We start from the raw sequence: 21,605 nt of genomic DNA on the forward strand, positions 1-21,605 counted from the left end.
TTTGTTTTTAAGCTGCTTTGTTTATGGTAATTTGTTACACAAGCACAGAAAACTTGTATGTGTCCAACTTTGGCTTTTATATGAGGGAATGAGATGTAAGGCATTAGTGAGTTTTGAGCAGAGGAGTGACAAGAGCTGCCTATATTTGAAAAGGGTCACTGGCTGCTCTGAAAAGAGCAGATAGGAGGGGCAAGGGTGGAAGGAAGGAGTTCAGTTAGAAGGCTATGGAATAATCCAGGTGAGAAGTGACAGTGACAGGCAAAGGTGATGAGAAATAGTTGGATTCCACATAGATTTTGAAGCTATAAGCCAACAGAATTTGCTAAAGGATTCAACATGGGATATAGGGTGAAGTGGGAAGGAAGAGAGGGAGAGAGAAATCTAAGATGACTCCAAGGTTTGACCCCAGTAACTAGAAAAATAGACTTGTCATTTTGGGGGATGCAGTAAAAGAAGCAGATTTCATTTGCCCTGGGGAGAGGGGTGGTAATTAGGAGGCTGGTTTGGATATTTTAAGATTTTAAGTTTGAGATATTTATCAGATATCCAAGTAGAGCCAATAACCAGGCAGATGGATATACAAATCTGAATTGCATGGGGATCCCGGGGTGGCTCAGTGGCTTAGCGCCTGCCTTCAGACCAGGTCATAGTCCTGGAGTCCCGGGATCGAGTCCCACATTGGGTTCCAGTCCCACATTGGGCTCCCTGCATGGAACCTCCTTTTCCCTCTGCCTGTCTCTGTCTCTCATGAATAAGTAAATAAAATCTTAAAAAAAAAAAAAAAAAAAAAAAAAAACAAGGCTGGATTGCAATACAGAGGTAAAACCCTATCATACACTGATTTTTTTTCCCTTTTTCTTTACCTCCCTCCCTCCCTTTCTCCCTTCCTCCCTTTCTCTTTCTTTTCCTTGTTTCATCATTCAGACCTTCCCACCCCCGATTTTGGCTTCCTATGATCAAGGATTTTGTCTTATTGTGGGTTTTCTTGAGGGGGACAGTGAGGTGGGGTTGGTGGATATGTGGATGGCGTTTGGGTAGGGTCCCAAAGACTTAGCTTGTTGGTACCTGGTGCTAGTGTAGGCGCTCAATGAATAGATAGGCACATGGATTATACCTTCCCACGATGCCCTCAGGATTGTTACTTCCCCAAATCAACCGTGTCATTCGTTTTCATACCCAGCCAGGCTGATCGCCTATGCCCAAGTTGAGTGGGCAGCCAGCGGGTTTGGCCGCGCCGCCGCCCTTCCCTGCCTCCGCCCTAGCCCCTCGCCCCGCCTGTGTGTGACCCCGGCCAACAAGGATGCCGACCCCTCCCCTTTCCGGCTCCTCGGGTGTCCCAGCCGCATTCTGCTGTTCGTGGGTAGAGGCTCGGGCCTTTCCGGACCAGACCGGACGTCTAACCGTTCTAACAGCCGTAAAGGGATGATGGAGCTGCGGGTGAGTCCACAGCTTGCAATCCGCTTCTCTTTGCCTGGAGACCACCCTTGCCACCGCCGCCAGAAGATCCTCTCCTCCCACACTCCCATGCCCCCGCTTCCCCCTCTCCTCCTCCCGTTCCTCCTACCCTACCTCCTCCTCCTCCCAGTTTTGTTTGTCCTTTGCCACTTTTTCCTCTGGGCACTCCCCCCAACCTCATCTCCACCAAGTAGTCCTCAACAGCCCCCCACAGCCCATGGGCAGATGGGACAGGGCTTTGTTGCCTCTGAGTGACGACCTGTTTCTCCCCTTCAGGCCATTGCCAGGCTCCACTCCCAGTGATGGTTCCCTGCTGTTACAAGGTTGTTTGAGTGAGCCCTTTCTGGGTGCTTGTCACTTTGTCTCTGCAAGTGATCACTCCTATGAATGCCAGTCTCTGTGTGGGCAGCTGTGAGTAGAGTGAGCCTCTGCTGGGGACCCAAGTCCCGGTTCACCAATTTCTCCAACAGGCAATTGGGATGAAACCTCACCAGCACCTCAGTCTCTCTTCCCTTCCATTGCCTACTGTTCCCCTTAGGCCAGGTGAGAGGGATTGTATCCTGGGTGGCGGGAAGGAACTCTTGCGCAAAGTGGGCTGCCACCTCTGCCCTGGGCCTGCTTCTTGCCAGTCTTTGGGGAAGCTGTAGGGAGAGTTGTCTTCTGCTGTTCTGGCTCTGCCTGCAGCTCCATCCATTTTCCCGTCCTAAGTCACTCCCTCCCCCTTTCTCCTTCCCCCTAACCCCTTAAACCCTGACCATCCCTGGTCCAGAGCCTAAGGCCCCTTCTCTTACTCCTCTCCTGGGCTGGGCCAAGCAGGTGAGACCCAGCAGCCAGGAGCCTGGAACTGGCAATCAGAGCCTGAGCAGTGGGCAAGGTCAGTTCGACAGCAGTTGAATGCCCAGCTCCTCTTGGCCTCAGAGCCAAAGAGAGGTTCATCTCCTGAAGAGGCATTATCTGAAGACCTTGAATCCCAGCATTCCATCTATGTTCCAGACGAAGAAAAGCAGCCCTGGGACGGTCAGAGGAAACAGAGGCAGTTCTTAAAGGCAGTGACCCAGTCACAGCAGCCCACAGTGCTGGAGCTCCTGGTAGCTGAGCTCCAAAATCTGTTCTCAGCTGTGCTGAAGGATGGCAGTCCTGCAGCTTGGCACTACCTGCATGCAGTGTTGCGTCTACTGCCTCCATATCGTGCATTACTTGTTGGTCACCTTGATTTGCTGCCCTTCCTGGAACAGTTGTCCCACTGGGCCCCCTGGGTCCAATCCCAGCTCCAGCTAGACCTGCTAGATGCCATAGAGCAGGCCTTTCCCCCAGATACCTCTTTGTTAGAAAGTGCCTCTCATATTGAGTGCTGTCCCCAGAAGCAGAAGTTCCATCATGGGCCCCCACACCCAGCCTGCCCTTTTGTACAGGCCCGGTGGGGTGGGCAGCAAGTAGGGGAGGAATTGGCTACATGGCTGCGACCATTGACACTGCCTGAGCTACAGCACAGCCTGGGTATTGTTGGTGCTCAGGTGGCCCTGACAGAGACCTGGTGGGTAGATGGCCTAAGCCTTCTGCCCTTGGCACTGGCAACAGACATCCCTGTACAGTATGAAAGCCAAGGCACTGACAACACAGCGGAGGAACCTGTTGGAAGAAAAGAGACTAAGTAAGTGAGGGGCCCAGACTGGGGCTTTAAGCAGAGGAGAAAAAGAAGTCAGTGTATGGGTGTTTCTAGGACTTGGATGTCCAGAACCAGCTCAGCTCCCTGTTGATTTTAAGCATTAGCCTGACCACAAGCCATGCTGGTTGAAGCTGCTTCTCTCTTCCTTTTTGTCTGCTAATAAACCAAGTGATCTTAGTGTTCATCCTCATTGGGCAATGCAGAAATTTGTGAAAATCAAAAGTCAGCAATAAGGAAGCCAAGCTTCAGAAAACAGCTTGAGTTTCCAGAGTGTCATTCTTTCTCAGATGGTGCTAGAAGCTTCCTGAGTTCTTTCTCTTACTTATTCATAAACACTGAGCCTTGTCTCTGGGCCTACCTAATGTTGGGTGCTGGCTTTTGGGTACAGGTCCTTCTCTCAGGGTGCCTTTAGGTGAGTGGTGATCTAAGGGCCTTCCCACTCATGTCTATGTGAGGTAAGCCAGCCCCAAAGCAGATTAGAGTTGGCAACACTGCCAAATGGGACTTTCATTCTGACCCTTCCAGAGTCTTCCTCCTGTGCTAGTGTAGGTATCCTGGCCCCTTGAATTCTGATTGTTTCCCCCAGTCTGGCTCTTGTCACTCCTTTCAGAATTTTGAATGCCTGCAGAGACCTCCTCTTCTGAGAGTTCTAAACTCTAGCATGAGAATTTCCCCCCATCCTCTGGCCTGATTGTCTAAGTGCTTTCCAGCTTGTCTAGGACACTCATTGTCTGGGAAGAATGGTAGCTTTACCTTTAAACTAGGTTGGCTTCCTCAGTTTTTGCTTTAAGTTTATGGATGGGTCAAAGTTTTCCTAAAGACTTGGAGCCATAATGGTAGACAGATAGATAGGCTCCTGAGGCCCTGATGGAACAATTTATCTCTTCAATACTATCAGCAGACTCTTTAAAAAGACCTGCCATGTGCTCTGAGTATGATTCCTTTCCTGGGAGAATGTAACTAAAATGATAATGGGCTGAGATGTTGAGAGGGGTTAAGTTCTAAGCCTTCTCTTTGGACTTGGTGATAAGCCTCTGAGGCCCAGCTAATGTGGCTTAATTTGCACAAAGTTCTCCAGGCCTGTTCTCCTAGGCATCTGTTCATTCAATAAGTATTATTGGATCCCCAGTATATTTCAGGAACCGCAAGATGCTGGAGATACAGAATTGAACAAGACAGACTCAATCTCTTTCTTTGGGGGTTTTACAGTTTAGTTAGGGGAACAGATATTAAGTTGGTACCAGTAAAATATAATTACAAATTGTAATAAGTGCTATAAAACAGAGAACACTGCCTTTCCCCTGGCTACTCCTCTGGGTGCATGCATGTGTATATGTGTGTGTGTGTGTGTGTGTGTGTGTGTGTACAGGTAGGGGAAAGCACATCAGAAGGGTTTGAGTTTAGATTGGAGTTGTTAACAAAATATTATGCAGGTTATAAGGTGAAATAGAGGAAAGTTTCAAGGAAAAGGAAGCAGTCAGTAGTATTAAATGCTACTGAGGCAAGTAAGACAAATCTGAAAAATGTTCATTTGTTTTAGTAACAAGAAGTTGATGAGAGTGATTTATTTCAGGGGAGTTTTTTGAGGCAGAAGCCAGATTTTAGTGTATTCAGGAGCAAATGAGAGATGAGGAAGTAGAAATCACATATTATTATTCTTTCATGAAGCTTGGCTTGAAAGGGAGAGAGATAATAGGATAATAGTGGTGTCTGGATAGGACTCTTAAAAAAAATGGAGAGATGTTCATAGCCCTTCAGGCAGTGCTTGAGAAGTGGGTGTTCAATCAATATTTGTACAGTGAATGAGTAAATATAAGCTAATAGTAAGAAAAGGAAGAGATTGAAAATACATCATGAAGAGGTGATCAGAGATCCATAGCACAAATGGAGGAATAAGTCTTGGAGAGAATAAAGGACATTGCTTCCTCTCAGGTTGATTAGGATGGGATTAGGATGGGAGTCTGTGCAGATAAATGTGTGGGAAGGCAGCTGAATTGAAGGAAGTTAGTTCATGGCCAAGAGCCTCAGTTTTCTCTGTGCAGAGAAGGAGGCAGAGAAGGGGATAGAAAGAGGCCTGGCAGGGCTGGGCATGAGGGTAGGTAGAAGCCTGGAATAGCAGCCGAGGAGTCTGGAAGAGAAAGCTGCCTGAGGACTCATATGAAGACATCAGAGCAGAGTAAGCCCATAGTTGAGATTAGATACCAGGAATCCATAGAGGCGCTGATATTTCTGGTTCCTCAGTCTTCTGAGCCAATTTAGACCATGTAGCACTTTAATTGTTGAGGAAATGAAGCTTTAGTAGCTATTATACCATTAAAATATCCTGATCTAACATCAAAGGTACAAACCCTATCGTTGATATGAATTTTAAAATAGGATTACACTGTTATCCCCGGGGTTACTTGTTCTGTTGCTCTAAGTTTGAGTCAATTAGTGACATTGGTATACTTGACTAGTTAATTCTAAGTTTAATTATTCAGATTTTTTGTTTGTTTGTTTTGTGCTCTGAGGTCACTCCAACCAAAATTATTAGTCCAGGTGATTGGTTTTTGGTTTCTTGGATAATTAATTTTCATACCAGTTTTGTTGGCTGGTATTGTGGAAAGGTGAGAAGATCGAGAGTACTGGTGCAGGCTTGAAAGGGTCAAAGGATGCATCATTGGATTCTAGCTAGAAAGGAAAAGATGTGAAACTAGAAGTTAGGTGGTAATGAGGGAAGAGCAAGAGTCACAAGCATGGGGATCATGCAGAATTGGAAAGCAGGCATAATAGGGGCAAAGATAGATCTAGAAGGTTAGGAAGGTTGCCACTGAGGAGAAATCCAGAACTGTGGGCTTGGAAGGTAAGGAGTTGGGAAAACAAAGTATTCCCATTACTTTTACTCAGTATTAAGTAATACTGACTTCATAGTTATTACAATAAATCCAGAATGATTATTCACTTATCAGAAAGGGAAGGGTTGCTCATATATAGGTCTGTGTGAATGTAGCTGTTTGACTATATTTGCTCAGTATGTGAATACCTTTGGGTATAGATGGTAGACAGGCTCTGAGAATACCACATCATATCCTCTTAGGTACCTGATCTAGCTCCTCTTTTCACCACTAACAGTGGCAACTTGGTCTCTTTTCTCCTGATTTTTTATTGTACAGGTCTCAGCTTGATCCAGAAGTTCCTGGGAAGAAGACCTTCCAGAAGAGAAGCACTGTCTTCTCACTTCAGACTTCCCTCCTGGGTAGCCAGGTGATGACCATTCTGAAGACTGAGAGATACCTGAAGAAGATCCACTTCCTCTATCTCAATGTAGCTCCCAGCCGGTACTTTAGGTAAGAGCCTATGTCAGACCCTTTCTTCTCTGGCCACTCCCTGGTTTCTGCCTGTGCTCTCTTCCCACACATTTATCTGCACAGACTCCCATCCTAATCAACCTGAGAGGAAGCAATGTCCTCCTCTCCATACGAATTCCTCTCTGGCTGCTTCTCTGTCTTCCAGTTTCCTTCTTTCTTCCCTTCTCAGCCTCCTCCTTTCCATTCTGCACCTCTGCTTTGCTCCCCTTTGCCTTCACAGTCTTTGGTCTTAGTCATCCTCTTCTACTTTTGGCTCTGTCTTCTTTATTCTGTCCTAAAATGATAGAAACATTTGGTCATAGCCTCCGAAGGGAGTTTAATGGTGCTCTCTTCCAACTCCAATGCAGGAGTCAGGTGTTTGAATCTTTACAGTGAGGGGAAGCTTTGAGGTTGCCAAGGTATCTCATTCCTTAGACTGAACCAAAATCTGCTTTCTTTTAACTTCTATCTACTGGTCCTAGTTTTATCTCTGGGACTATAAAAACAAGTCTCCTTCCATATGACTCAGGAGGCATTAATTTTCTTCTGTTAGTTCTAAAATTTACATATTTTAAAAAGCCCTATTCAAGTCCCATCTCTTCCCAGGAATAATAATAATAATAATTACCATTAAGTAAGTTTTTCCAGGCATTGTGCTAATAAATACATGATGTATTGTTTAACCTTCACCTACCAGGTAGATGCTATTATTATTTCCATGCATGAGATGAGTACCCTGATGCATCAAGAGGTTAAATAACTTGTCACATAGTAAGTGGTAGAAACAGGCAAACCTAGGACTATCTTAACCCAAAAGTCCATGGTCTTGTTTTTTTTTTAATAATAAATTTATTTTTTATTGGTGTTCAATTTGCCAACATACAGAATAACACCCAGTGCTCATCCCATCAAGTGCCCCTCTCAGTGCCTGCCACCCAGTCACCCCCACCCCCGCCCTCCTCCCCTTCCACCACCCCTAGTTCGTTTCCCAGAGTTAGGAGTCTTTATGTTCTGTCTCCCTTTATGATATTTCCTACCCATTTCTTCTCCCTTCCCCTCATTCCCTTTCACTATTATTTATATTCCCCAGATGCATGAGACCATATACTGTTTGTCCTTCTCCAACTGACTTATTTCACTCAGCATAATACCCTCCAGTTCCATCCACATTGAAGCAAATGGTGGGTATTTGTCATTTCTAATGGCTGAGTAATATTCCATTGTATACATAAACCACATCTTCTTTATCCATTCATCTTTTGATGGACACCAAGGCTCCTTCCACAGTTTGGCTATTGTGGACATTGCTGCTAGAAACATCGGGGTGCAGGTGTCCTGGCGTTTCATTGCATCTGTATCTTTGGGGTAAATCCCCATTAGTGCAATTGCTGGGTCATAGGGCAGATCTATTTTTAACTCTTTGAGGAACCTCCACACAGTTTTCCAGAGTGGCTGCACCAGTTCACATTCCCACCAACAGTGCAGGAGGGTTCCCCTTTCTCCGCATCCTCTCCAACATTTGTTGTTTCCTGCCTTGTTAATTTTCCCCATTCTCACTGGTGTGAGGTGGTATCTCATTGTGGTTTTGATTTGTATTTCCCTGATGGCAAGTGATGCGGAGCATTTTCTCATGTGCATGTTGGCCATGTCTATGTCTTCCTCTGTGAGATTTCTCTTCATGTCTTTTGCCCATTTCATGATTGGATTGTTTGTTTCTTTGGTGTTGAGTTTAATAAGTTCTTTATAAAAAAAAAAAAAATAAGTTCTTTATAGATCTTGGAAACTAGCCCTTTATCTGATAGGTCATTTGCAAATATCTTCTCTCATTCTGTAGGTTGTCTTTTAGTTTTGTTGAAAAGTCCACGGTCTTAAGCAGTATGTCATATATCCTCCCAGAAAGCTTTATTTCCTGCATACACTGCTCTCTTTCTCCTGAGCATTTATTAATGTAGCACTAATGATCCATATCATCCATGCATTTACTGATCAATTAATTAACACATTTTCACTGAGAGCATTGTGCTAGTTATTAATCAATTGTCTTTTGGCTCTAACTCTCCTCTCTCTGCATGGTATTGGGGCTGAGACTTTTTGGTCTGACCTCCTATTAGATTTGATTAGTAGGGGGTGCTAGAAGGAGACTGGGCAGCACGATAAAAGAAGGACATTTCTCTTTCCCTTTCTTCCTCTGTCAGCATTGGTCCTTTACCTTGGCGGCTGCAGGCACCTTCTGAATTAGCTTCTTCATGATTCTGAGCTGGGTGGCACCTTCCCATCAGAGTTCTGCATCTTGACTACAAGGCCCTTCCTCCAAACTAAGTAGCAGCCTAGCTGTGTCTCTTAAAAAGTCCAGGTCCACACTCTACAAGCCCTTTCTCCAGGCTCAGAACTTCTGAGAATCCAGTTACCTTCCCTTTGTTTCTTTAGTTCTGGGACTGGCATCCATTATTGTATGTGTGCTGTCTTAGTGTTCCCTTCTGGTTTTTCATTTCTTTGACATCTTAAAAATATATATATATATATATATATACTCTCTATTAAATTCACTTTGTTGAAATGCCCAGTTTGGTTTCTGTTTTCCTGACTGGACCCTTACTGGTATCATGAAAGAAATTGAGCCTCAAATATGGGATTCTGATATTGATTTGGTAATGTCATTGGCTTTGAACAGTACTGAGCTCTCTGCTGATGGGATATAGGATACTAGTAATCCATGACACATACTGACATAACGATTAATTTTTTAAATATATTTTTTATTTATTTATGAGAGACACAGAGACAGAGAGGTAGAGACCCCGGCAGAGGGAGAAGCAGGCCCCACGCAGGGAGCCTGATGCAGGACTTGATCCTGGGTCCCCAGGATCAGGCCCTGGGCCGAAGGCGGTGCTAAACAGCCGAGCCACTGGGGCTGCCCGAGATAACGATTAATTTGTGGCTGAATGTGATGAACTACCTACTGATACCCAGTGGCCACCACACTTGATTGACTGGCAGGAATGGTAGTAATGGTGGCAGTGTGGGATGGGACAATTACTGACTGTGGCAGAGAGCTTACACAAAGAAAATTAGAATCTTAGAACTTTAGACTATCAGCTCAGAGAAGCAGCACAAACAAAAATAATTAGGCACATAGAGAGACAAGAAGCCATAATCAAGAGAACTAAAAAGGCAGTGAATAATTATAGGATCAACATCTGCCAAAGAAGGGAACTGACTGAAGTGAGCTTAGCATTTGGTGGTGCCTTTCCCCAAACAGAGATGCATGTCAATTCCAGTATCAGCAATTGTGTGTCAGTCTTACTATCTGTTCCTAAAACACTGAGAAGAGGAGCTGAGCTTTTGGACAGGTGCAGACAGCCAAAGGATCAGGAGGCGGTGGTTTGGGGCACACACCCAGGAGGGACATGTTTTCTGCTTCAACCTATAATGTGGCCAGGGTCCCAACGCAGAGCCTGGGGCATTTAACTTTTAGTTCTCTGATGTGTTCATACAGATTATTTTCCTATATTATCCACTTATTTTGCCTTTTTCTAGTTGTCCTCAAGTAAGAGTGTTACTTCCAAATTTCTAGTGCACCATCAATAAAAGTAGAACTCTGGCATTTATTGTTTCATTTTGTTTATTTGTCATGTAACAGGTTTTTTTTTTCAATGGTTTGAATTTATCAAATTTTTCTTGCACTTATCCTAGAATTTTTAAAATTCTAATATTTAAGTTACAGTGTTATATGGGTTTTTGTCCTAAGTGTTGATTCATACTCAGAAAGGAATTTATTCCTTCACTTCCTTAGAGCCTTTGCTCAATTGTCACTTCTTCACCCTTTGTCCTCCCCTGGCACTGCCAATCTCCTTTTCCTGTGCTTTTCTTCCCCTCTCATTTATTGCATTTATCATTTTTCTTCTTTAGTATAATGAAAGCTCTATCATGGCAGAGATGTTTGTTTTGTTTTGTTTAACAATGTATCCCAAGGGTGTAGAACAGTTTGGTGTAGAGACTCAATGTTTGTTGAATGAATGAATGAATCAATTATCCAGAGTAGGAACAGATTTAGAGGCAGTAAATTATGAGTTCAGTATAGAACTTGCTATGTTTCATTAAGGCATAGAGTTTGAGATGTTTTGGAAGTAGCTAAATACTCTCTATCTAGCATCATTTAATACTCTGATCCAAGCCCTTTGAGAGCAAAAATTATGAAGTAGTTATTTCTATGTCCTCATCTCCAATCACAGTACTTGGACAGAAGGGAAACATGATCAATGGTTTAACTAAACTCCATGAAGGCATTAAAAAGGGGGAAGGAGAAGGAACTTTTAAAGAAAGGAAAAAAGAAAGAGAAGCATTCATTAAGAAGGTCATAGGGGAAGGAATGACTCCTTGGGAGAGCCCGGGATCAGTTAGGATAGGAGGCTATTCTATGGGAAGCTAAGCAGCCCAGTGGTTAAAAGGGGTGGCTTCAATCAGATAGATTTTGCTTTAAATCCTATATTTTTCCCTTAACTACCTTAGGCGAAGTTATAACTACTCTTTGTTTAAGAAGAAATAGTTTGGGAGAAAGAATACTTGGGAAAATCAAGTCACTTTGTCAGAAAAGAAACAAAGTTTTTATATAACTTGATTTAGTGAGTTCATTCTGAAATCTATCTAAATGCTCTTTTTTTTTTTTTTTTTTTTTTGCTTGTTTTAAAGATTTTATTTATTTTTATGAGAGAGAATGAGCAAGCATGAGGTAGGGGGAGCAGGAGAAGGAGAAGCAGACTCCCGGCTGATCAGGAAGCCCAATGCAGGACTCATCCCAGGACCCTAGGATCATGATCTGAGCAGAAGGCAGACGCTTGGGATCCCTGGGTGGCTCAGCAGTTTAGCATCTGCCTTCAGCCCAGGGCGTGGTCCTGGAGACCTGGGATTGAGTCCCACATTGGGCTCCCTGAATGGAGCCTGCTTCTCCCTCTGCCTGTGTCTCTGCCTCTCTCTCTCTCTCTCTCTCTCATGTGTGTGTCTCTCATGGATAAATAAATAAAATCTTAAAAAAAAAAAAGGCAGACACTTAACCGACTGAGCCAGGAGCCCTAAATGCTTTTTTTTTTTTTTTAATAGATTTTATTTATTTATTTTGGGAGAGAGAGAGGGTACATGAGAGAGTGTGAGCCAGGGGAGGCATAGAGGAAGAGGGAGAGAGAGAGGATCCTCAAGCAGACTCTCTGCTAAGCTGAGAGCCTGACATAGGGCTTGGTCACACAATTCTTGAGATCATGACCTGAGCTGAAATCAAGAATTGGATTCTTAACTGACTGAGCCACCCAAGCACCTCTCTAAGTTCTCTTAAGTCATTTGCTTAATAATATATTCTAGAAAATTGAGAGAAGAGATAGAAGAGGGCCATTTTATCTCTTAGACATTATAGGTGTAGGACCTGGGACATAATAGCTTTTAAAGGATTCTAAAATATATTTAATGCTTAAAAATATTATTGGTTCCAAGTTATGAAAATAAAACTGTAAAATAAAAACTTATAAATGCTCTACTGAATGTGCCCAAACATAGCATTATGCTAACTAGTCTCCTGCAACTAGATACAACTATTGTGTAATTCCATATAAATGGCATTTAGTCTGGGATGTAGATGCATTGCACTGAAGTAAGAGAACTTAGTAGGATTTTAAGATGACTCTGGAGGTACTTGTCCAGTGCTCTAGGGTACAGTTTTCCTCTTAATTTGCGTGTGTCTAGTCTTCTAGTTGCCCCCTGCTTTTCCCCAGTTCCTCAGTTACTCCAAACAGCACCCCCTAAAGATCTCTCTGTGTTATTTCAGTACCTAGAGATATACGTGTTTTATCATTTCTAGGATGTACTTTTTTTTCACATTTTAACATCTCTGAAGTTGTGATGCATCATACAAATTCATGAAGTATCACATTGGCAGCATTTTAAATTTTATTGTTTAATTTTTTTTTAAATGCTGGAGCTTACAACTAATGGAATCTTAGATTTGATGGGATGTAAAGTATCTGGATCTGGAGATATGAACTCCTTAGAACTGGCTAGGTGCCTTTTTATTTTTTTCTTCTCTATCTTTGGCTTCCATTTCTTCTTCTTCTTCTTCTTTTTTAAAGAATTATTTATTTATTTGAGAGAGAAAGAAAGAGATCAGGCATGCACATGAGTGAATGAGCAAGGGGAGGGGTAGAGGGAAAGGGAAAGTGAAACTCAAGTGGTCTCCACATTGAGAAAAGAGCCCATGCTGAGGCTCGATGCTGGACTCCATCTCAACCCAGAGATCAGGACCTGAGCCAAAACCAAGAATCGGGCACTTAACCGACTCTGCCACCCAGGTGCCCTTGGCTTCCATTTATTCTTAATAATATTTGTTTCCTCTTTTTAGTTTGAACATCATTCTACTGTTTCCCCTCTTCCAACCTTCCTCTGCCTTCATTTCTGCTTCCATGTTTTCCATCTCCAACCTTCTTTTGTCCCTTCCTGAAGCCTGCACAAGTTCCCAGGGCTCCTGCTGATCAGAGCTCTTTTTAAAAGGCCCTATAACCTGGTCGTGGTGCCACCAAAGAAGGTGAACCCTGAGCACTACATCTTCTCTCCCTTTGGGATCCTGCACATACATCCTGTGGAGGGCAGTGAGACAATAACGCTGGGTACCTGGCACCGCCACTCCGTCCTCTGGCAGCAGCTCCAGTTCATTCCATTCTTCAAATATTGCCTCTTATACAAGGCCTTGGCTCGGTAGGTGATGATGGTCTGGGATTTGGGGACCAGTGTTGCAGGGAGCAAGAGCATGTTATCACTGCCCTCTGATTTGTAGTTGGAAGAGGAGTGTGAAGTTACAGGGACTGCAGCGGTGCCGAACTTTCCTAGAGAAGCATCTGCTCTTGGCTGTGCCCCACTTTGGAGCTGGGCTTCTGCATATTAGCAGGTAAGGTCTGCAAACACAATGTCAATAAATGTTTTGAAATTATTTTTACAAAAAGTAGTAACATGGTTCTTGTAGAAATTTTGGAAAATACAAAAACACACAAAGGGACAAAATCTTTAATCTGACCACATATAAATAACCAAGACAAACATTTTGTTAGTCTTTTTTTCTATCACATATACAAATTTAGTCATACTTGACATATTGTTAAGTAACCAGTTTTTTTCTGAATAATGTATTCTAAGCATATCTTCATATAATTATGTATTCCTACATCAACTTGCCCCAGATCATACAATTATTAAGTATTGCATCTGGGGATATAACTCAGGTGTTTGAATTCAAATTCTTTGCTTTTTCCATACTCTCTTCTCTCTTGGATTCTTTCTTTCTTTTTCTTTTTCTTTTTTTTTTAATTTTTATTTATTTATGATAGTCACACAGAGAGAGAGAGGGAGGCAGAGACACAGGCAGAGGGAGAAGCAGGCTCCATGCACCGGGAGCCCGATGTGGGATTCGATCCCGGGTCTCCAGGATCGCGCCCTGGGCCAAAGGCAGGCGCCAAACCGCTGCGCCACCCAGGGATCCCCTTTTTCTTTCTTTCTTTCTTTCTTTCTTTCTTTCTTTCTTTCTTTCTTTCTTTCTTTCTTTCTTTCTTTCTTTCTTTTTCTTTCTTTCTTTCTTTCTTTTTTGGAGTGGGGGGACTTAGTGATTCCTATTTTCAGTACTTTTTTCTTTTTCCTGTACTTCTTAGCCACTTCTAATTATTTTCTGTGAGAGAAGTTGTAAATTCAAACATCTACAGGGCCCAAACAAAGGCTTTGGAAGAAAGGCAGTGTATTAGGTGCAAGACATTAGGGGGTGTGGGGAATGCAATCTGGAGACTACATCTAAATAGGACAATCACTACTCAGTTCCAGTTCACTGTTGCCTCTGAGAATATGGGTATAGCATGCCAGCCACCTTATCTTTTTTAGGATTTCCTGGAAATCCACATTTTGTTTTAAAGTGTCTTAATTTTACCTAATTAACTCAGATTTTTATTAAAACAGTGTGCTGGACAACTCTTAGTGGAATATATGAAAGCATGTTCAGTCTGAATTTGACCCATGGGCTACCAGTTTGCAACCTTTACTCTAGGAATCCTCTAGTCTAGCCTAATTATCATGGTATACTTAAAAGCATGATGGCTTGGAGGCTGGACAGATCTGAATTTAAATCTTGAATACTAGCAAGGGACTTTATTCTCTGAGCCTCATTTCCTGATATGAAAACTAGGGATGAAGATTTCTTCAATGCCTCTAAATAGGTTCTAAATAAAATGACACCCATTATGATCATCCTCTGCTTATTGGGTGCCTTTTGGCTTGAGGTATTTTTAGAGATGTGCAGTTTTGGGGGAGGGTGGGGAGAGTAGATAACAGAGGCAGATTTTTCTCAGGGATGCTCAGTCCATGTTAGATAAGTTGGAGGTTCATCACCTTTGATCCTAAAACTCATCTGTCCATCTAGACTTTTAGGGCCCTTAGCTTCCTCTATTCTAAGGAAGAAGCCTCTGTGGTTTCTCCTTCTAAGTCAGACCTTGGGATCTATTTGACCCTCTCCTAGCAGAAAGGTCACTTAGTACAAACATTTGCACAAATCCCAGACCTTTCCCAAAGAATTCCCTAGCCAGCAACTTCCTCAGCTTGAATTCTTCCAAAGAACAATCAAGAGGAAGGAAGCTGTTATTGTAGGTCACTAGGAATATTATAATCTTTCTAAACTTTTGCTTATTCTAAAGTGGGCTAGGCTGGAAAGAGGTCAAAGGTGTTCAAGGAAAGAGGGCTGAAGGGGGCAGCTGGGTGGCTCAGTGGTTGAGCATCTGCCTTTAGCTCAGGTTATGGTCCCAGAGTCCTGGGATCAAGGTCTGCATCAGGCTCCTTGCAGGGAGCCTGCTTCTCCCTCTGCCTATGTCTCTGCCTTTCTCTGTGTCTCTCATGAATAAATAAATAAAATCTTAAAAAAAAAAAAAAAAAAAAGGTAAGAGGGATGAGATGCTGGCTCTGACCAGCTTAGCCCTTGATCCCAGGCTTCTGCAGGAGCTGCGCTCTGTACCGTGGCTTCCCCAAGAGCCCAATCGAAGCTACAAGCTGCTGGACCTACAGCGGGCTCTAGCCAAGGAGAACCACAAGGCTCTGCGGCTGCTCCATCGCTGCCTGCACCTCTGCACATCCATCTTTCAACTGGTAAGAGGCTCCAACTTACTGTGAACCTTTTCTCCAAGGTAAGCTTGTCAGAATTCCAGCGTCGTCTTGGCTTAAGCTTCTCCTGGGATCCCATGTGTGGCCTGGATATTGCATTTGGCTCAGAGCCATTGTCCTGTCCAGCAGGACAGCGGAGTGGATGGATCAGTTATATAGATGGGCAGAGGCTTGGACTCAACCTTTTCCCTAAGGGTTGGTCATGGCCTTGAGCAGGAAGGGAGGGAACATAACAATAATTTTTCTTCAGTTGTTTGTGCCAGGGGCATTAGGGAATTTGAAAGTTGAAATCTGGATCTTTTGTGCTGCTGGGCTTATCTTTGAACCTATCTTGAACCTTTGGCAGGCCACTGTGGCTGTTAGTGGCTGTTAGAAGCACCCAGTGATGATGTCCTTCCTAATTATGCCTACTTTGCATTTCTGGGACATGCCCCCCGCTTAGGGTTCCTGGAGGTCCTGGTGTGTGTTTGTTTTCATCACTATAGTTTGTTGTCTGCCAGGTGGGCCTGGATATTTTCACAGTTCTCTGGTTGATCCCCACCTGCAGTTAGTCTAGTTCTGAGAGAAGGGGCCCACCCAGATTTTGTGAACATGGGAAATAATGGAAAGAAGGCCCCCTGTAGATTGATACAGGAAGATGGCTTTTAGCCTCCAGACAATAAAAGGCTGACCTCCCATTGCACTAAGCTCAAGGGGACAGAATATGGGGGTGAACTGTTCCATGGCCTTTCTCTATCTCCTGGTTCCTAAATCCCACCTTTGTTTTAATGTCACAAAACTATAATTTTTGTAATGGTCAGTAGTTTTTGTTAATTAAGGTATAATTTACATGCACTAAGGAAAACAAATTTTAAGTGTTCAGTTTGTTGAAATATTTGTATATATATATATATATCCATGTAACCACCACCCAGATAAAGATATAGAATATTTCCAGCACCTCAGCAAGCTCCCTGGTACTTCTCCTGTCAATAACCCCACAAAGGTAACCACTACTCTCATTTCTGTCACCATAGATTCATTTAGTCTGATTTTGAGTTACATATAAATGAAATCAGCATGTCTGGCTTTTTTTTCCCAGTCAACATTTTGTTAGTGGGATTTATCCATAATCTTCTAGGTAACAGTGGTTCACTTTTTTGTATACTATGTAATATTTCCCTCTATGAATGTACCACAATTTATTCTTCTATTGATGGACATTGGAGTTTGTTCCAGTTTTTGCCATCATGGGTAATGCTGATAAGAACATTCTTGGACATGTCTTGATGGACATAAGCATCCATTAGTTTGGAGTATGTATTCCAGGAGTAAAATTTCTGGAATAATATATATGTTTTGCCGTACCAGACAGTTTTCTAGAATGGTTTTACCAGGTTTATATTCACCAATGTAGGAGATTTCCAGTTGCCCTATGTTCTCATAAACATTTGGTATTGCCAGGGGTTTTGATTTTAGCCATACTGTCATACAGTGGTATCTCACAGTAGTTTTAATTTGTATTTCTATGATCACCAAGGTTGTTAAGCGTCTTTTCATGTATATTGGTTGTTTTGGTACCCACTTCTGTGAAGTGTCTTAATTCTCTTGCTCATTTTTAATTGGGTTATCTTTTTTCCTATTAATATGTAGGAGTTCTTAATATATTCTAGATGAGTCCCATATCAAATATATGTATTATAGATATTTTCTCCCAGTCTGTGGCCTGCTCTTTTCCTACTTTAATGTTATCTTTTGATTAACAGTTCTTAATTTATTTGAAGTTCATTTTATCAATCTTTTCTGAGTGGTGCTTTTGAGTCCTGGTTTAAGGAATCTTTGCCCACTCCAAAGTCATGTAGATATTTTCCTGTTTTCTTCTAGAACTTTTATTATCTTTTCTTTCACATTAGGTTTTTGGTACATTTCAAATTAATTTTTATGTATGGTGTGAGGTAAGAATCAAGTTTTATTTTTCCCATTTATTGAAAAAACTATCCTTTACTCACTTAATTACAATAGTGTCTTCTTAAATAAAAGACTATATGTGTGGATCTGTTTCTAGACTCTCTTCTGTCCCATTAATCTATTTATCTGTCTTTTTTTTATCTGTCTTTTTAAAAATTATTTCAATTTAAATTCAATTTAGTTAACATACACTTATTAATAATTTCAGGGGTAAAATTTAGTGATTCATCAGTTGCATATAGCACACAGTACTCATTACATCACATGCCCTCCCTAATGTCCATCACCCAGTTACCCCATCCCCCCACCCATCTCTCCTCCAGCAACTCTGTTTATTTTCTAGAGTTAAGAGACTCTTATGGTTTACCTCCCTCTCTCTTTTCATCTTATTTCATTTTTCCTTCCCTTCTCCTATGATCTCTTTTTGTTTCTTAAATTCCACATGATTGGAATCATATGGTACTTGTCTTTCTCTGACTTATTTCGCTTAGCATAATTCCCTCTAGTTCCATCCACATTGTTGCAGATGTCTTTTTGTCAGTGTCACATCATCTTAATTACTGTAGCTTTATGGTATGTCTTGATATCTGGTATTATAAGTCCTATTACTTTTTATTACACAAGATTTCCCTGGCTATGCTAGGTTCTTTAAATTTCCATATAAAGTTTAGAATCGGCTTATTAATTTCCACAAAATAATTTTGCTGGGATTTTTTTATTGCCTTGCTTTTTTTTTTTAAGATTTTATTTATTTATTTGACAGAACACACACACACAAGTAGAGGGAGTGGTGGGCAGAGGGAGAAGCAGGCTCGCTGATAAACAGGAAGCCCGAATGGGGCTCTATCTTGGGACCCTGGGATCATGACTTGAGCCGAAGGCAGCTGCTTCACCCACTGAGCCACCTTGGTGCCCCTATTACTTTGCTTTAAATTTGTAGGTCAATTTGAAGGAGAATTGATATCTTAATAATATTTTGATTTCCAAGTCATAAACACGGATTTCTTCATTTATTTTGATTTCTTTAGTTTCTTCTACTAAGGTTTTATAGATTTCCTGTAGAGGTCTTGAACATATCTCATTAAATTTATTACTAGATATTTGATATTTTTTGTTGCTATTATAAATGTTTTAAAATATTATTGTTTCTGGGATCTCTGGGTGGCTCAGTGGTTTGGTGCCTGCCTTTGGCCCAGGGCGCAATCCTGGAGTCCTGGGATCAAGTCTCACGTCGGGCTCCCGGCATGGAGCCTGCTTCTCCCTCCTCCTGTGTTTCTCCTCTCTCTCTCTTTCTCTCTCTCTCGTCTATCATAAATAAATAAATAAAGTGTTTAAAAAATATATTATTGTTTCTAATAGTTGCTACACCATACACAAAAATTGATTCATGATGGATAAAAGACATAAGCGTGAAAAGAAAATCCAGAAAGCCTTCAGGGATCCCTGGGTGGCTCAGCAGTTTGGCACCTGCCTTCAGCCCGGGGCGTGATCCTGGAGTCCCGGGATCGAGTCCCACATCAGGCTCCCTGCATGGAGCCTGCTTCTCCCTCTGCCTGTGTCTCTGCCTCTCTCTCTCTCTCTCAATCTCATTCTCTCTCTCTCTCTCATAAATAAATAAATAAATAAAATATTTTTTTAAAAAGCCTTAAGAAGGCAATGTAACATTTTTATTATCTCAGGGCTTCTTAAACAAAATATAAAAATGTAAACCATAAAAGAGTCAAGATATTTGTCTATATTAAAATTAACTTTTTAAAAAGCACCATAGAAAGAATGAAAAGACGAGCAAAGGTAGAATGTAGAGCCACTTCCTATGCTGCTGTGTGGAATGGAGTGGAACTTGTCCCTGTTGGCAGTCACCCCAGAAAGGGGGGGTGATATAGGGGAAGGGAGGATGGGTCATCATCCCAACTGGTAACTGAATTGTTACAGAAGCAGGCTTGTACTCTGTGCTCAATAAAAGCATGCTGCTGCCCATTAAATTGTAGCATTACTAAATAACTAAAATAGATTTGAAACATTAAATAAATAATGATATAAAATGTGAGCATTTGGTGGATAACCTTTATCAATTTTTAAGGATGTTTCCATCAATTTTTTGTGTGCTAAGAGGTTTTATCATGAATAGATCTTGAAATTTGTCCAGTGATTGTTTTTCTGCTTCTATTTAAATGATGAGAATTATTCTCCTTTAGTCTAATATGGTGAACTGTCAGTGTTAGACAACCTCTGTATTATTGGGATAAACCCATTTTCTTTCTCTCCTATATAACTTTTTATTTCGATGTAAATTCAAATATATTAGGAGAGTTGCAAGGATAGTATAATAAACTCTCATCTACTTTTTACCTAGATAGTTTGTCTCATTTATCATTTATGCTTTTTCTTTCTCTCTGAATGAATACATTGTTTTCCTGAACCATTTGAGAGTTTTAGGTTGGAGATACTGAGTTCCTCTACCCTTAAATATGCTAGTGTGTTTCTCTGAAGAGCAAGGACATTTTTTTTTCCCATAACTCTAGTCTAATGCTCAAAAAATAGGAAATTTCACTTTGATACAATTTTGTTATCTAACCCACAGTCCTTGTTAAAAATCTGCAAATTATTCCAAGAATGTCCTTTATTACTATTTTTTTTTTCTTGCTTCAGGATTTAGAATCATTGCATTTAGTGGTCATTCCTCCTTAGCCTGTTTCATACGTTACAATTTCTCTGCCTGCTTTTTAGTTCCTTGTCTCTTAGTGGGACAGCTCTTCAATAAGGTCTTCATTCCAAAGCTGCTTCTCTCACCACATCAGACCAAGAAAAGCCTTAGCCTTTTTCTGGGCAATTTCCCCTTTTCTGTTTTGCTTCCCTCTCTCCCTTAGATGTTTGTTTCCTGAAGATCATTCCTCCAATAAACCACATTTTCCTAAATTCCTGATCTGGGGAACCTAGTCTAAGAAAATTATATTAGATCAAGTTCATTCATCCTTTTATGCAAATATTTACAGCCACAATAACTTTTCTTATCTACTTTATCTTTCAGTTTCAGAGAAATACATGTTAAAATGCCCTCCTGTAACTATAGATTTGTTAATTACTCCTTGATATTCTTTCGCTTTGCAACATGTATTTCAAAATCATGTTATTGTGCATGCAGGTTCATAAAGATATTTTTTGGTGACTTTATTGTTATGAAAAGGTCTTCATTCTTGTTATTTCTTTTCTAGTAGAGTTCTCTTTTGTTTGATGTTAGCAGTATCAAGTTTTTGCTACATCTCTTTGTTTCAACCTTTGTTATTTTATGTGGATCTTTTAAAAATAGTTGGAAAACATTTAGTCTGAGAGTCTATGTCTTGCAATAGGTTTATCTCATTTATTATGATTACTGATAGGCTTGACTTGTTTTTCCCATCTTTTTTTTTTTTAAGATTTTATTTATTTATTCATGAGAGACACGCAGAGAGAGGCAGAGACACAGGCAGAGGGAGAAGCAGGCTCCATGCAGGGAGCCTGATGTGGAACTCGATTCTGGGCCTCCAGGATCAGGCCCTTGGCCTCCAGGATCAGGCCTTTGGTTAGAGGTGGCGCTAAACTGCTGAGCTACCCGGGCTGCCCTATTTTTCCCCATCTTATTTTGGTGTTTTCTACTTTCTATGATTTCTGGTTAATTCTTCCTTATGTTTCTTGTCGTTTGTTGGATTGCTTATGTTTTTGTTGTCATCTAATTGTTTCAATGTTAGACGTTTCATTTCTCTCATGGTCACCCAGGAACCCCTCAATGCCTATTGATTCTCCTTAGTTTTAGAATCTTGACTTTGTTTCTTTTTGTAGACTGGTAGCTGGAGGAAGCCATGTAACTCAGTTCTGGGCAATGAAACATAAGTGAAAGTCACCGTGAAAACTTTTAAAAAGAGGCAGATATCTAATTGGAATGTCTTTTTGGGCATTTACTTTTGTCTTATTGCCTGACCCTTGGATGAAATTTCTGGTGTTAGAGAAGCTATGAAACTCACACCACAAAAGGACAAAAGTCATATTTAAAAAGATGGAGGAGAAGG

General features: G+C 41.5%; 1 protein-coding gene across 1 annotated transcript in view; it reads left to right on the forward strand.

Annotated features, from left to right (window-relative positions):
* Positions 1 to 1,179: 1,179 nt before the first annotated feature.
* The window catches only part of DNHD1 (dynein heavy chain domain 1), a 79,842-nt gene continuing 59,416 nt past the window's right edge, over positions 1,180 to 21,605 (forward strand). Inside the window, 7 exon segments of the mRNA XM_038568901.1 lie at positions 1,180 to 1,437; positions 1,732 to 1,998; positions 2,272 to 3,106; positions 6,274 to 6,447; positions 12,979 to 13,182; positions 13,262 to 13,372; positions 15,444 to 15,600. Coding sequence (XP_038424829.1) covers positions 1,935 to 1,998; positions 2,272 to 3,106; positions 6,274 to 6,447; positions 12,979 to 13,182; positions 13,262 to 13,372; positions 15,444 to 15,600 — 1,545 coding nt within the window. The 5' untranslated portion in view covers positions 1,180 to 1,437; positions 1,732 to 1,934.

Source organism: Canis lupus, chromosome 21 (assembly GCF_011100685.1).
Source record: "Canis lupus familiaris isolate Mischka breed German Shepherd chromosome 21, alternate assembly UU_Cfam_GSD_1.0, whole genome shotgun sequence".
Lineage (NCBI taxonomy): Eukaryota > Metazoa > Chordata > Mammalia > Carnivora > Canidae > Canis > Canis lupus.